Here is a 17,255-nt window from a genome sequence, read left to right on the forward strand (position 1 = left end):
CCGAACTTGAAAATATTCAATAACTTCCATTTATAGGCAGAATATCACCACCATATTTACATCACACATCAATGGTGTACTTATGATTGTACTACAGCATTTAATTAGCCTATACTTTTGTGCCCAACCCAATTCCCCAAGACCATCTGTAAACAGTAATGTGATCTATTACATCGCACACTGAACATGATTTGCTGTTCATATATTCAGAACGGGTAAGGACTAGTAGATACAACAGATACGATTAAGCAGTTTTATACAGTAAGAATGTTTTGGAATACATTATAAGAATGTTATAATGCATTGTAAGAATGTTTCTAATGCATTGTAAGCATGTTTGTAATGCATCACAGACACCAGGTGACTCACAGGCAGTGGACAACGGTGCGTCCCTCTCCACACTCCCTCTGCCACTTGTGCACTTGAGCCAGCAGGTTGAGGAAGGCCTTCTTGGAGTCGGGCACGTCACGGTACGCTGACCAGCGCTGGAACTGGAACTGGCACACGACCAGCTGGCCCTCCTGGAGCTGAGGAAGACAACACAGCTCATAAACAATAGCTGTGTGTGTACAACCTATTATGGCTTTAGGTAGGGATGTCCCGGTCACGTTTTTAGCTCCTGATCCAATTCTGATTAGATTGACCACAGACAATATCCAGTCAAATATTGTGATATGGATATAATATTATTACTAGGGTCCCGATCACGTTTATTGTTTTGCTCCTGATCAGATTCTGATCATTTGAAAATGGTGTGATCGGCAACGATTTCCGATCACGTGATCGGATCAACCCTAGCTTTAGGATAAAACTGGTCTGGGAGTCTGGGCTAGGTTCATACACACGCACGCACAAAAACACACTCCAAGTGAACACATTTTGCTATTTGTGTGCCACTTGACAGTGTGTGTGTGTGTGTGTGTGTGTGTGTGTGTGTGTGTGTGTGTGTGTGTGTGTGTGTGTGTGTGTGTGTGTGTGTTTCTAGGCGTGGCACAGAACAGTGGAGGCTGCCCAATATATCCAACATGTACAGTATCGACAACATGAGCAATATAGCGATCACAAAATACATATCGCAAGAGGTTATTTAACTTGCTTTCAGGTATTTTGTGTATGTCAACAATCCAGGTATAAAGGATGTTTTTGTTTAGATTAAAAGAAAACGTATTTAGCGGAGCAGTGAGAAACTGTATTGCTCAGTTGGTGGTATATTCATTGTCAATAGCAGCTGTAGCCAGGTGCAATGTTTTCAGTAAAACCATGTTATTGGAATGGAAATATAATCCATTTATTTCGAATATTCAACAATGTTATCATCTCATGTTTTTCTAATATCATGCAGCCCTAGTCGTTCATCAAATTGTGCTGTAAAGACACCTGCTGACACGAATGTGTGGTCCATGTGTGCATTTTACAGCACATAGTCTGCCCACCAGATGACACCTCTGCTCCCTAATTCTCCTGGCACCAGATACTTTATTTAAATGTCCGTTATGGTTTTATGAACAAAAACAGCAGAGCCTCTGGGGAATAACTCCTCTGCTGAGAAATATGGCCTGCATTCCAATCAGAGCCCCTCTTTAGTATGCCAATGGACGCATGAAAGGCAGGGAAGACGCCCACCGAAGGTAATGACGGGAGGAAATTGAAAAAAGGGGGTGAGACTGACCTTTACTGCATGCATGTCAATGTGCTTCTCTACTGTGTTTTCCCACAGTACGGGGAGTGGCTATGGTGTACATCTTCACCCTTATAGGTGGATTTATGGAAATCTTAGCAGCGCTGGTTCAATTTCCTGGCCTGGTGAATTCAAATATGTCCTTTGCAGCATGTATAATAGGGAGCTATGAATAAATTGTTTAATGTTCTGCCGACCTGCTCTGCGCAAGTCTTCAGGCTACAGTTTTGCAGTATATTTATTTGACAACTTCCCTGACACTGCCACTGGCGGGACGCAACACCGGAGTGAGTAGTGCCGTGTGCATAAGAAAGTATCTACAGAAGGACAGAGACAGAGTATGGGGGCACTGAGGCACGCTGTGTGTTGTAGCATGATAGCAAGTGAAGCCTACAGACAAAGAAGGCTCTTCGTTTTGGAACTTGCTGGAGCGACATACAATAAATGCTGGCTGCTGTGTAAAGTCAGAAGCTCTTGAAGTGCGCATTTGTTACTCATCATCTGAGAGCACACAACCCAGAGGTGCCTCCAACCAGAGATGGAGACTCGAGTTAAAGACTTCTACTCGAGTCGCCACAAATGGGACTCTAGCCGCCCAACCCATGGCTTGTTCCAATGCGTATGTTACGTTTGAGAGGCTGATTAATGTAAACCGCAAACTGTAAACAGTATTAGATATTTAATAGTCTAACTTCTCACGACAAGATAGCTGTAGCTCTGATTGCACGAATAAGATGGATAATGAAAAAGGTTCACTTTTCGAACGGAGACACTACTAGGACATAACTCTGTTGCTTCAGTGGAAACTAAATGGAGATCTAACTACTTCAGAGACGTTTAGGCTATTCACTCTGTCCTGGAAATGGAACCGTGAGAAGGTTGGAACTTTAACATCCAACGTGAGAACATTGTGCCTTTCCTCCTGAAACTGGCTGTGGTGACTGTGAGCAGTGGGGAATGTCGGTGGTTGAGTGTTCTTGTTACGCATAGCAGAGCGCAATTGATTTGATTGATACTTATACGATATAGACGCAAGAAGCCTAAATGAATGTATGTATGAAAGTACCTATACTATTACTATACTATGATAAACATTAATTCTTTGCATTTTTCATTTGCAGCGACTTGCAGCTCTCACATGAAAATGGTACACAGTACATTTGTCAACATCATTAATTTACTTTTAGTGTTAGTCATCTGAAGGGTTCAAGTACTTCGCTACAGGCAGTCATGATTGCACAGCAACATCCTGAATGTCAGTTTGACTCTGAGAAGTAAAGTTGTGTTTTACACACAAGAGCTTTCTGCATTTTAATCTTCAGATAATTTAGCAATATTTACATCTTTATTTTCAGGAGTTTTTCCTCCAGTTCAAACAACTACTGAAGAAATCTATCCTTGACACCAACAATCCTAATATGTTTAGACCCATATTGAAATTACCCTTTCTTGCCAAAGTACCAGAGAAAATGGTATTTTCTTTTATGAATGTCGCCTCATTCTTTGAAAAGTTCAAAAAGTTCTAAACTCATAACGGTTCAGAGACTGCACTTTGAGAAGTTTTAAATTACATTAGGATGAATTCAGATGTGGGCTGTTGCTAGCTGTCTCTACTGCATTTGATACCGCTGATTATGCCATATGAATGGCAGAACTTTCTCTGTATCAGCTCAATTCTTGAATATTGAATCTCGGAGGTATGAAGTGCCACCGAATGTAATGGAAAGACCCTGAGCTGAAACATTTGGGGTTGGGCGCTCCAATGCAGAAGTGGGGATTGGCTGACAGTGCGGAATGCGAGTGCGGTGACCCTGAGCAGACCGCAGAACATAATATGGTATAAAGTCTGTATAAGGGGCAGGTGTTAATGATATTATTAATGATTATTGATAACGATATTATCATTAACACCTGCCCCTTATACAGACCACCCTCGGAAGCCAGCCTCTTCGACCTGGGACCAGAGATGCGGGCGTGGCTCCACGACACCGAGTTGGGCCTCTGACGTTACACTAAAGAAAAAGAAGCAGAAACATTTTGAACAACTCACCCTCGTGACATTCTTGACCCGAAACAGACGAGTGATGACATCCTCGTCCGCTGACATGGACAGAAACTCCACTTCCATGGGTCCATACTGCTGTAAGCCAGGCTCCGGCCAGTACTGGACACACGGCTAGAGAGAGAGAGAGAGCGAGAGAGAGAGAGAGAGAGAGAGAGAGAGAGAGAGAGAGAAATATGATTTGAATCATACCAGAAGATAACACATACTGTACTAATGTATTGCCAGGAATTGCAATAGACAAGTAGGAAAAAGAAAATGTTCATTGTCGAACAGTTTCTTACAAGTCTTACCGGTGGGGGCTCCTCACTGGCAGGTGAGCCAGTAGGATACCACAGCAGTGACAACACAAAGGAATATGTGTTGGGAGGAATTAATTGGCATAACGACTGACTGTGTGAGAAATGGGGTAAAAGCTAAGCACACCCTGTGTGACATCACCAGGCGCACATGTTCCTTTAAGAGGGAGGGGAGATGTGATACGTGGTTGATTATACATTCTGCTGGATTAGTTCTTTTTTGTTTTTTTATCCCACGATTTTGTAACCCATTTTTCACCCCTGTGTCAATCATCTAATGTGATCCTGGGCTCTACACACCCTCCACCAACCTAGTCCCCATATATGGGGGACAAGGGGAGAGCAACGGACTTGAAGGATTAGTTTTAATAATCATGCAATGCAAGGTTTGCTTTTGCATGGAATTCCCCATCTTTAAAATCTGGTGCAAATTACTGAAACCGATGGGTGTTAAAGGAGGCAATTAATAAATAATCAAAACATAGCCTATTAATTCAGTCACCGAATAATTAGTCTCAGAAATCAAAGACCACCATGAACCTTCCAAGTTCCACACCATGTTCCCACATGGGCCAGTTGCATAAGTAGTTACAGCCTTAGTAAACCAGACATGAATTCCATGCACCTTACCAGAGCACATTTCAATTCAGGCCATTTGTTTTAAGGAATATCAAGTTAAGCTCAGAGGGACAGACACAGACTGTAGCTTCCCAGGTGAGAAGGATTTGATGTTAGGCCAGAAAAGGCATGTATAGCTCCAGAGGCCAGCATGTTCTGAGCCTTTGATGTATGTAAATCTGGCCCTGAGACGTTCCTAGAAACTCCAAACACTGACACCAGGTGAGAGATCTACCCAGACACCTCAACAAATTCTGCTGCTGAGCCAATCAGATGAAGCTATGGCACACTGGTCAGCTTAGATTATGTTGTTATTTTGTAATGTTGTGTTAATAGTAGTACAGTAACATGCCACTGCTTGTACCCATGAGTGAGTGACAAACAAACCTTTTTTTTATCCCCTACACATGTGGAATTGTGTTTTAAAGCTGAATAATTTAATTAATTTTGATCTGTTCCAAAAAAATATTATTGAATAATGCTTTGAAATCTGTCTGCATCTGATGTCTGTCATCTTTTGATTTTGTTGTTGCCGTTTGGTATTCTTGGATTCAGGGAGTCAAGAGAGTTTGCTCTGAATTATCCTTCCCGGACAAAATTAAGGTGAAATGAGAGAGAGCTCACCCAGGCTGAGTTGGACTGGTTGAGTTGGTTCAACATGACCACCGAGGTGCAGCCGTAGTCAAACACCAGCCTCCAGAAGTCGGCCGTGGTGCCGGCGAGCGGGTGAGGCGTCACGATGAAGGCGGCGGGCCGGTGGAAGCTGTCGGTGAGCGCCGCGTTGATGTAGTTGTTGCTCTCGCCTTCAGTGGTGACCAGGAAGGCCAGCGCGCGGTCGGGAGGCAACACGTCCATGCTGCGGTTCTTCTCCCGGTTCCTGGGCAGCAGCGCAATGCTGCACTCTTCAACGTCCAGGTGAGGCGTCACCGAGTTCAGAGTCTGGGGTAAATGAGGAGAGAAAACAAGAACTAAAGTAAAAGTGGGTGAGGAAGAGGAGAGAGGACGAGGAGAGAGGAGGGTGAGGTGAGGACAACATCTGTAGTTTAAATACGTAAATACTGCACCCCCTGAGCCGTCATGACCGTCTGAGCTGCCTTTAGCTGGCTGAGGCTGAAACTGAATTTCCCTGTGGGATTAACAAGATCTAAACATAATGTTCAATATCACTGATAGATGATAAAATCCAATGCCCAGGTTTGTGTTTTGAAGAACATCAATTTCATCCATCCCACGACAGCCGTTTCTGGGACGTCATTGAGTTGAAACGGCGCTGATTGGCCATAGCCACGGTATCAGATTTTCAACCGAGGCTAACACTGCCATAGACAGAGTCACAAGACCCTGAATCGCAAGAGCATATTTGTTATATTCAGTGGCTGGAGCCACACACAAAGTGTTTTTAGCTAAGCCTTAATTAGATTAGACAATACCAAAATAATATTTGGATCTGTTTATAATCTGCAGCATCAATAATAGATGTAGGAATTACAGATCTGTGTGTCTGGAGAATGACACCAGAGCAGTGCAGCCGAGATGCGTTAATGTCAGAGGGGTGAGTTTACAAAGATCAAAGAAGCACACGTGACCTCTGTCTTTATGAAGAACAAACAGTCTGTAATCAGAGAAGCTTTTTTTCCTCCCGAGACTGAGAGCAATACGGTAATGAATCTGGCATAATTCATATGGGGCATAAAATGGGGACATAATATGGAATTAAAATTACACTGTTACTTTGAAATGCAAAACCCTGGATCAATGTGGTTGATGGTGACTTCATGTCGGACCTCAGCTGACTTTCTACTCTCCCAGTCAGCAAGGAATAAAGAGACTGCATTCCCATAAACCTACAATAGACCAGTAAGACGCGCAAACGCGGGAAGCGAACGCAGCTGAGACCCTGCAGATCATGTCTGTCTGTCTGTGTGTCTGTCCCGCTGTTACTGTATATGTGGACCTGGCCCCTTTTGTGCCCATATATGGAGCTGAATGGACCTGGCCCCTTTTGTGCCCATATATGGAGCTGAGTGATTGCTGATGCAACACACTCCATATTTGGATAGCGGGACAGACAGACACACAGACACACAGACAGACATGATCTGCTAGGTCTCATAGTAAGTGCTCACTGCGTTCGCATCAATCAAACTATGGAAGATGAGAGGAATAGCATTGCCCATGCACACACATGTGCACACGCACTCAGTCGCACACGCACACGCACGCACACACGCACACGGTTTAGTCCCATTCTGAATTATCATGGGAAATCTATGTGCCAATAAGTATTTCATCCGCCAGAGAAGTGGTATTATTGAATTTCTATCATTCAATATAAACATAAGACTCCCCAGAGGATTGTTTTGAAGAGGGAAATATGCAATATGTGAATATATTCTCCAAAGTGCACATAATGAAGCACCATTATTGTATAAAGTGGGATGCCTCTGGTTATGTGATGGCATCAACCCACTCCATTCCCTCTGTGCAACACATTCAATTCATCCATAGAGTAAACTATACTGTATGTAAAACATCTACATGGATTCAACAGTATTCAACAGTATTCCCTATATGCTTTACATTTTTGGCCTATTGCGACAGCAGGTCGCATTTACTATGAAAACGTGCATTTCCTGTTGATCCGTCACGCCCCCATATAGGGTCATGCCTCGTGATATCACGTGACATCATCAGGGATCTCCATATATGGCCATATAGGTAGTCGTGACGAAGACGACATCGCCAGGGGCCCTACCCCATATATGGGAATGTCAATATATGGCCATATCACGCCTCCATGTATGGTCCCGCCTCGTAACATCACACCTCCATATATGGTCACGCCTCGTGACATCACTCCGTCATTCGACATCATCAAACCCGAAATGAAGGCCCAGCCCTACCTGGGCCCATACTGTATATGGCCAGTACAGAATTCATTCCATATGTTGATCTGACGCCCCATGCCTAAGCACCAGCGCTCGCCCAGCAGTCTGCCGTCACCCAGGCGGATGCATCCGCAGTCCTCAGGGCAAGGTCGCCTGAGGACTGCACGCGACCTTGCCCTCAGGCGTATCACTGGTAAATATAGTTATAGTGTTACAGATATGTTGCATATGTATTTAATGTGTTCTGACCTGGAACTCTTCTCGTAGCTGGGATGAGTTGCTCTGGGAGTCCACGCGCAGCATGTCCTTGTAGGTGAGGGCGAACTCGTTGACCAGGATGGACGTCTCTCCACACAGACAGGCCTCCAGGATGGCATCATGGATGAAGATGTACTGCTCCTGCAGGTCATCAACAACAGCACAGTGAACATGGAGAGGAAATTAACTGAGTGTCTTACTCTGTGTACAGCCTGAGTTATACTCTGTAGTCCAACAGTATCACCTCTGTAAAACTGTCAGCACTGCAAACAAAATGGAAGACAGATACATAAAACAAGAGACAGATGAGAAGGGCAGACAGAAAGCAAAAAACTAACACTAGGTACAGTACATAATATCAATGAATAATCAAGGTGAAGAACGGTGGAGAATGTAAAGTGGTGGAACGCTGCATAACCGTAATGTTTATATTGTATCAAAGGGCTGGATAGAATAAATGACTCAACAAAACAAACAAACAAATAATGGCAGCAACACATTTAATCAGAGCAACCCTGTAAATAACTACACATGTAATAAACGGCTCAGTCAACATTGAATTAACATAAGGGATAGATATATGCATATTATCTACACATCTAAAAAGGAACACACGTTCCAGTGCAACACTTTTGAAGCACAAGGTGAATCTTAACTCAGCACCCATTGTGATGACCTATACATTAAACTCAGAGGGGGGTGGACGAGGGACAAAACAGCAAATGCCGTCAGAACCTTTCCCCAGAGGAATGTCTTTGCATTGCTGAGTTATGGCCCGTGGTATTTTGCATGAGTTGGTGTATTCACATTCACAGCGCCCAGTTCGCCTTTTTTATCTTATCTTGTCTTTAGCCTCGTGTTTGACTTTGTACATAATCTCGCTGCAGGGAAAATATCATTGCCTCCTGTATGAACTTAACTTTAGATCCCTGAGAGTCAATAGACAGTCAGTACGAGCAGCTGAATGTACCTCTGTGTAGATCATGTTGATGTGAATAGACTCTATAGCAGCTGAATGTACCTCTGTCTGGATCATGTTGATGTGAATAGACTCTATAGCAGCTGAATGTACCTCTGTCTGGATCATGTTGATGTGAATAGACTCTATAGCAGCTGAATGTACCTCTGTCTGGATCATGTTGATGCGTCGGGAGCACAGAGTTTTCACACAGTTGTAAATGTCCACCACGCCTTCACATTCAGCCATGTCCAACATGACGTCCAGCACGATGTAGCAACCGGTACGACCTGCCCCCACACTGACACACACACACACACACACACACACACACACACACACACACACACACACACACACACACACACTCCATTACAAGCTATGAAACGACACAGGAGCAACATATCATTAGCTATGAATCAGAGTTGCTGAAAAGGTATGTAATGTAAACAAGTTTGAATTCAAGACTGAATTCACATGAGACTTAATTGCGACCCGAGTCCCAAGTACCAAACTTAAGTTCCAATCTCTGGTTTGAAGGTCTGTGTAATGAGATGCCAACAGTGAATGACCACAGGACATTAAGGGCTATATTGTTGTCCCAAGTCTCTAAATCCTCTATTCGGGGTACGGGTGTTCCCCCGTAAAAAATAAATAGCAATTGCGGCACCTGTTACATAGCGATAATTCACTTCCTGGTTCTCGACAAGGACTATCTAAAGAGGACGAGAAGCGAACACCGTACGGTGGACGCCATGTTGCTCCATGGAAGGAAAGAAATGCAGTTGAGACCAAGAAGTTGTACATGCACAAATTTGGACAACATGAAACATCTATTTTTTCCTTCAACTCTGTTATTCTCTATTGTTGATGCTTCTTGTTTTGTTTTATTTTATTTTTCATTTTATTGCTGTACACAACAGTACTTTTTATTTAGCTTACTCTATACCTGTAACTCTGTAACCTTAACTGCTGTACGATGAGATGCTAACCTGCAGTGAACGACCACAGGACCAGCATCGGGAGGCGTGGAGGCTTTGACTCTCCGTATAAAGGCCAGCAGGCCTGTGGCGTGAAAGGGAACCCCGTGCTCTGGCCACGAGGTGAAGTGGAACTGACGCACTTCATGCTTGGCTGAGTAGCCTCTCTGTCAAAACAAACAAAGACAACAGGAATTAGCATTACGATAAGATAAGATATTTATTTGTCACTGTATGAGACATAGAATTACATTTAGTTTAGTGCATCCATAATACACAGTAGAATCAACAAAGAAAAAGGAAAAAGAAAGAAACACTGATGGGGCAACTTCATGGCATAAACTGAAAATATAAACAGTAGCAGTAATAATAGCGTTTTCTCTCAGTCAGTTGATTCTTCATATCCGAGTGTAACGCCGGCCGTGATGACGTTTATTTTCTTATATCAGGCGGTCTAAAATCCTTCTATGGGGATTACAATGCAAATAAAAAGTACATGAACCCGTGGATTTGCGCCCTCTACTAATATTGACGTCAGACTTTGGTGCTCTATACCTACCCTAGGGGACACAGAACTTCACACAGAAAGGCCCTTTCGCCAACTCCACCTAGGGTATGGGCGCTGATGACACGGAGGAGAGAATACGACCCCAGCGTCCCCGGCGAACCTGGGACCATCTATCTGTGAGGCTACAACGCTACCGACTGTGCCACCGTGCCCTGAGTAAGTCATTCTTGAGAAAGTTTCTCATCACTTTGTGATAAGTCGTTATTAAGTCATTATTTTATGCTATTAAGTCATTATTTTGAGAAGTTTCACAATATAATGAATGACTTATTACAGATTGATGGAAAGAGGATTCCAATCAATATGCTTTGGATGAATAGTAGATATTTGATTCCCCAGGCAGCAGACAAAGACACAGTCATTTAACACTCAGTGTAAATTAAATGTCAAAATAAAGTGGATGCAAAGTAAAGATTTGAGGAAGAGATAAATCAAAAACTAAAGTTAGGAAGAGGGGTGAAAACAAACTGTCAGCATCTGCCATATTTCTGCTGATTTGAATAACCAGCAGCATGCACCCAGTGAGAGCAGCTGTGATGGAATGATGCTAATAGAGTGTTTGCGGCACTGTCACTACAGAGTGACTCTGAGCCATTTCAAAGAACAGCAGCATGAAGGAGCCCTTTGGGAGAATACAGGATGGGGACACTGGGAACAAACCAGTAGCACTGGAGCAGCTGCTCACTGTTAGCTCTCTGCTACATAGGAGAAAATATGGAGGAATTTTTAAGCGGCTACTCAGGCTAATTCCTCTCAATGAGATAATAAGGGTAGTCGTAAATTAGGTTTTCAGGGGATGACATTTTTCTTTTGTGCTATGAAGAAAAAACAATGTAGGCACAAATATTTTTTTAAATTTATTTTCAGATTCACATTAGGGGATAGCAGCGTGCACCTGCAGGGTCACGCAACCCCACAACTAGGCAAACAATGAAAGCTAACGAGCAGCCGGGCACAGCTCCTATTAATTAGCCTGATGAGGAGGCCGTTGCATTGCTACGGACCAAATGAAAAAAGATATTTCACACATTACATAGAATTTAGAATGTTAAATTGTCAGACTTCTGGCTTAGTTAAATGCAGAGTAGTGCTTCGCTGCTTTACCTGGCCACAGGAAGACCGGCTGAGTAGACCCCGACAGCGACATACAGTATATTAAAATGACGGCTTTAGAGCGTGTCATTTTCTATTTTATGAGCCGAGTCTGGTGTGACTCCAAAGCATTGCAAAGCACAGCTTTGAGAAAATGACTGGGAACTGGGGAAAATAATTAACTATTAATGCTAAACTCGTGGCCACAAGTTCAAAGTCACCCACAAAAGTTCAAAGTCGCTTGCGCAAGTTCTAAATATAGCATTAAAAAATAACAATACTCTTTAAAAAAATGTCATCCCCTGAAAAATAATATTTCACACCCCCATCTTTTTTTTTTCATACCACAAAACAGAAATATAATCCCCTGAAAACCTAATTACACCCCCTGTTTTTTTTGCCTCCTAGGGGGCTCTGTAGATGGTACATGGTAAAGAGTAGACGTGACATTTTAACCAGTGATTGGAAGTTATGGCATTCTAATTAAAGGTCAAAACTTTCACAAAGACTCCCATGCTGTGAGACAGACTTTTATGAAACCTGCCACAAGACATCCATATATCCTCCCTCTACAATAACTACTAAAGTCCGTCTGACTAGATTCTCTCTCTGTCTTTTCTGCTGCAGTGCAGGTAAAGCTGCTAGAAATCTTAATGGAGGCAGCTGGTAACCACCCGCTGTGTGTAAGTGTCTACCGTACTGCGAGGGCTCCACCTACGTTGTCTCATTATTGAGTGCTAGTGCTGCAGAACCCCTGGACTAAAAGACAAAGTGAAGTCAATTATTGCCTTCTATATTGCAATTGATCATATGGAGCCATTGGATCTCTGCGAGCCTTTCAATTAGGATGTCACAAATTGACAGTCTCGTGCCGACAGAGTACGTTTCTAACTGGGCAGTGTGTGCTGTGCTCTCTATATGTTTCTATCAATACAATTATACAGCAAACAGCAAAAGGATTTCACTCCAAAATGTTCTATTGAATAGTTGGGGAGATTTGGGTTGACTTACCCTCTCCAAGGCAAAGGTACGGACTGTATATTCAGCCAGCGTCTCCGTCTTTAGCAGTGTGATCTGGATGTCACCGTACATCTCACTGTCATCAGGCCAGTATTTACAGCATTTCACCTGTTTAGACAAAGTATTACAGAACATTCTAACCATGCTGTAAATTACCCACTGAATGAAAAAGTTTAGTGGTCATAATAGTGTGAAGTAAGATCAACAAATTAACAAATCATAACAAATTACATATAGTTAAAACATATTGCGGGGGCTTGGCTCTGGCTAGCTTCTCTACTCTGTGTACACCCACAACTGTGTGGCTTTGTTCAGCTCCAACCAAGTGGTCCAGTTTGCAAACGACACCACAGTCATAGGTTTGATCACGAGCGATGACGAAACAGCCTACAGGAGAACCTGATACAATGGTGCCAGGAGAACAACCTGGCTCTCAACGTTGACAAAACTAAAATGATAATCTTTGACTAGGAGGTCTACTAGAGATCACTCTCCCATCCAGATCTGGGGCGCTGCAGTACAGAGGGTCAGACAGTTCAAATTCCTGGGGGTGCATATCACTCAGGACCTCACCTGGGCAGTGCAAACAGAGCGGGTGGTGAAGAATGAACAACGCCTCTTTTTTCTCCGAAAACCGAAGACAGCTAGCATGGGTCAAAACGTTCTAAGAGCCTTCTACATGGGCACCACAGAGAGCATCCTGACGGCTTGGTATGGCAGCACAAACCTATACTGCAAGGCTGAATACATGAGCGGATGTGATATCCCCAACCCAAACCCTGTACGATGAACGCTGTGTCTGCAAAGCTTGCGGAATCATGAAGGATTCAAGCCATTCCAACCGCAGACTGCTTGAGATGCTGTCGCATGTAAAGTGGTTTCGCAGTCTCAAAGCTACTGGAAATAGAGTGCAAAAAAGCTTCTTTCCCCTAACAAACAGATACATTAACGAACTGATAAGAACCAAAGCGAACCAGGGCAAAGGGAAATGCTAGCCCTCCCATCGTCCTTTTCTTGCACCATTATGCCTGAACTGCAACTTCCTACATCCGTTTACCGGTAGTTGTTTACTGTGAAGTTGTTTCTAAAAAGTTCACCTAACTTTGCTACACAATGAACATGTACACAACTCTTTATGTACAGTACCTGTACACAAGATGTAACAAAAAAGTACAACCTTGAACCTTGTCATTTAAGGCTTTGATGGACAAGGGGACAAAGGAGTGCTTAAAGCAATTTGGCTTGCACAGAATTCATGAAAAAAGGTGTTACTGCCATTGTAATTCTGATTTAAAAGGCACTTTCACAAAAGTAAACACATGAAACGATTGTACAGAAAGCCTTTGAAAGTGCTTCATCTTCTGGTGGAAAGCACATGTCAGAACAGCTGTAACAGATCTGAGTGCAGTGTAAAATGCTGTTGGAGGGACAGCAAAACAACAAGCTGCCCTGCCCTGTTTGTGATTTTTCATCCCAGATGGCAAAGTAAAGCGGTCCCATAATGACATGGAGAACAGGAGCGCTGCAATGTGTTCCACACACGAAGCACCTGGGGTTTTTCATTCAGGGGAAAGGTTCTTTATTAAAGTCCAGCTCCTATTTGTTCAGTAAGGCTGTGCTGTTGGGATGGTGGTCCTAATTGCATACAGGGCTGGTGTGAGTAAAACGGTGTCATTCTAACCATCCACCTGGATAATGTGTTTCTCTAGGGGGAAAGATGATGACGGGACAGCTACGTATACGTTTGAATGATAGGCTTGTTTATGCATGTGACAGATAATGACAGTGCTACGGTCAGGCTGTCTGTGTGGTCATAACATGTGGTATAAATGCTCTATGTTGGGGCGCTGATGGCCTAGTGGTCAAGGTACAGTACATACAGTACCACTTATAGGCTCTAATGCCCTGACAGCGAGTAGTGGGTTCCATCCCCGAGACCGGAAAACTTCCCTGCGTGTCACTCCCCGTTTCTCTCCCTGTTTCATCTCACTCTCCACTACAGTATCCGAATAAAGGCAGAAAAGCCCAAACAATATTTTAAAAAATCAGACCCGTATGAAGTGAGTGGTACTGTACTGTACTGTACTGTACTGTACTGTACTGTACTGTACTGTACTGTACTGTACTGTACTGTACTGTACTGTACTGTAGAAGCCCTCCTCCTGGCCTGTGTGTCTGTGTGTTAGGCTGTGCAACAGTGACACTTGGTGGTGAACAAACACTATAAGACTATTTCCGTGTTCGGACAGACCCAGGGACAGACCCAGGGACACACATAGCTGTCTATAGAAAAATAAATGCTCTGTGTAGCTGCAGTGTAGCTGCTATTACAGCCATTGTAAGCACAGCATGATAAACACATATTTAGGCAAAGGTAATGTGTGATAATCTATTTATAATGTATTATTATTATTATGTGTTATGAGTATGACACATTACTACATAATACTTATTGCTCATTGTATTCATAAACATTACAATATACAGTATTTAGGAAGTGCTTCCAATGCCTTTCATAACAGGTGCTACCTGTGTATGAAAGTCATGTATTGTAAGAATTATAATTACACAATGATTGCTACTTCTCCAATAGAGAAGTCGCCCCAGGATTCCGCATAGAAAAAGTATTGAGTCTCTCCGCAGAGAACAATCCTGATTCTGCATCTAAAAACAACCTAAAATTACCAGTTATCAAGCAAAACGTAGTAAAGTAAAATCCTTTATGAAATAGATGGGTCATAATAATCGGATATTCAAATAATCCTTTTTGAGGCTAAAAATAAAATATTAAATATATATTATTATAATTTGTATTCTTTATTATTTTCATTATGTTCTGTTGCAATGGCTGTATGTATTGTCATCCAAACCCTGCCCATATTTATTTTAGAGGATCATCTAGTATGGGTGGAATATATTCCCTTCTGCATTAGCATTGTCAGGAGTCAGGACACACAATATGAAGATTCACTTTTAGAAAGACTATTTCAAATGAGGGACATGTCTGTCAGTCAAACTAGTCCCCCCAGGGCCCTGTGAAGAAAAAGTCCTACGAGGTCTCCTCACCATGTACAAATCATTGTAATATAATATTATAGTGGTAATAACAAATATAATTTGACAGGTTTTACTGCCACTCCGCCACCGCACCAGCCGCGACTGTATTCCGTGGCGGTAATTTCCTGAATCGTGGAATCCTGGGGGTCCAACTAATGTAATGCTTCAAATGGAGCATAAATATAACACTAATAGTAAGTGTGTTGCTAAGTTGCTGTATCTCACCCAGCTCTGAAGTGTAATACTGTATGCAGTAAGATATGTATCGTCGCTGTCAGGAGGAAACCACCGTTTAAATTGTTGGTTGTAAAAATATTGAACAAATGAAAAGTATTAAAAAGCGCTTCGGACAAAACCTCTTTACTCCATTGGACCCTCAAACTGTCTGCTAAAGAAGCTAGCTCCACCACCTCTCCCCCTCTCACGCAAGCAATTGACAATACTGTATAAAGTCACAATACCAACTTTGATGAGGCAGTATTCCATGGTTTTCTAAAGTTCCTGAAAAAATATATTTTTCATTTCTTGAAAAAATTACATTTTGTAGTTGGTTACTACAGAGCCCCTGAATGGCCATGCATTCAAAATATATTTTATCTTGTACGTACAAGATATCTCGTCCGTACAAGATATTATCTTGTACGTACAAGATAATATCTTGTACGTATATATATTTTTTCTTGTACGTACAAGATATTATCTTGTACGTACAAGATAATATCTTGTACATACAAGATAATATCTTGTACGTACGAGATAATATCTTGTACGGACGAGATATTATATTGTACGTACAAGATAAAATATATTTTGAATGCATGGCCAACAGCAGAGATATAATAATAATGTGGCTATATGTATTAGCCTACTGCTGCCATCAGGAAATACATTACAGTGATTATGTACAATTTAGTTTGGACAAGTTGTGGTAAAACAAAATGTTTGGCCAGAAGTTGTGCATGAAGTTGTTTTACTTACTGTTTAGCACTAGATTTCCATGAACTAATGACAACATGTACACTTTACACAGACAGGATGCACACTGCACTAAGGCCACTGCACGGTGACGTTGGTGAATAAAGAATGTAAAGCTAACAGCAGCTCCGTCTAAAGGGAACAGTGATGTCACTCACCCTGCCGACCTCCACCAACTTGGTGATCATGACGATGCTGAAGCAGTTCTCCTGCCACACCATCCTCCAGAAATCCAACACCGTCTCCTGCTTGGGGCCTTGTGGAGGGAAGCAGAAACAGCCCCATCAGAGCTGCACTATCAATGAAAACCACTTGTTGATGGTGCTGCATGAACGATGTACCGGCTGTTATTATTATTTTACATCAATTTAGTTAATTATGTATGCAACAACTTTCAACTTGGCATCCCCATTTTGAGCTTGTCATTGTAGGCCTTTTTTTTAAACTAGCAAATCTACAAATTCACAACTATGTATTATTTTGCTTACAAGTTGAATATACTCAAATACAAACCTATCATCATGACAACACATTGGTCAAAACATCTGTAATCTACAACTCTATAGATTACCGATGTCTATAGCACCCAGTCACATCACAACAGTGCACTCACAGTTAACAGTCTTTGTATTGAGTTGTGCTTGAAATGTACTGTAATTCTGCAAACTGTTAATACATATTTCAATCAAAAGCCTCCATCAGTCATTTTCACGTGGAGATACAATGGGAGACACCACTGGAACAACGAGCACCCAGAGAAACCATGCTCACAATGACACAAACACAGCTGAGCTCCCAACTC

At 42.4% G+C, this 17,255-nt stretch overlaps 1 protein-coding gene across 2 annotated transcripts in view; it reads right to left on the minus strand.

The window, feature by feature from the left end:
- Nucleotides 1–17,255, minus strand: part of LOC308318860 (receptor-type tyrosine-protein phosphatase U) — a 169,348-nt gene that overhangs the window by 11,780 nt on the left and 140,313 nt on the right. For both annotated transcript variants that reach the window (XM_080768546.1, XM_080768545.1), the window contains 8 exons: nt 16,612–16,709; nt 12,413–12,529; nt 9,754–9,908; nt 8,927–9,062; nt 7,795–7,944; nt 5,282–5,596; nt 3,729–3,854; nt 370–527 (listed from right to left, as the gene is read on the minus strand). In XM_080768546.1, the coding sequence (XP_080624672.1) occupies nt 370–527; nt 3,729–3,854; nt 5,282–5,596; nt 7,795–7,944; nt 8,927–9,062; nt 9,754–9,908; nt 12,413–12,529; nt 16,612–16,709 (1,255 nt within the window). The remainder of the gene's footprint in view (nt 1–369; nt 528–3,728; nt 3,855–5,281; nt 5,597–7,794; nt 7,945–8,926; nt 9,063–9,753; nt 9,909–12,412; nt 12,530–16,611; nt 16,710–17,255) is intronic.

Source organism: Protomyctophum bolini, assembly GCF_963924005.1.
Source record: "Protomyctophum bolini genome assembly, chromosome: 7".
NCBI classification, from domain to species: Eukaryota; Metazoa; Chordata; class Actinopteri; order Myctophiformes; family Myctophidae; genus Protomyctophum; species Protomyctophum bolini.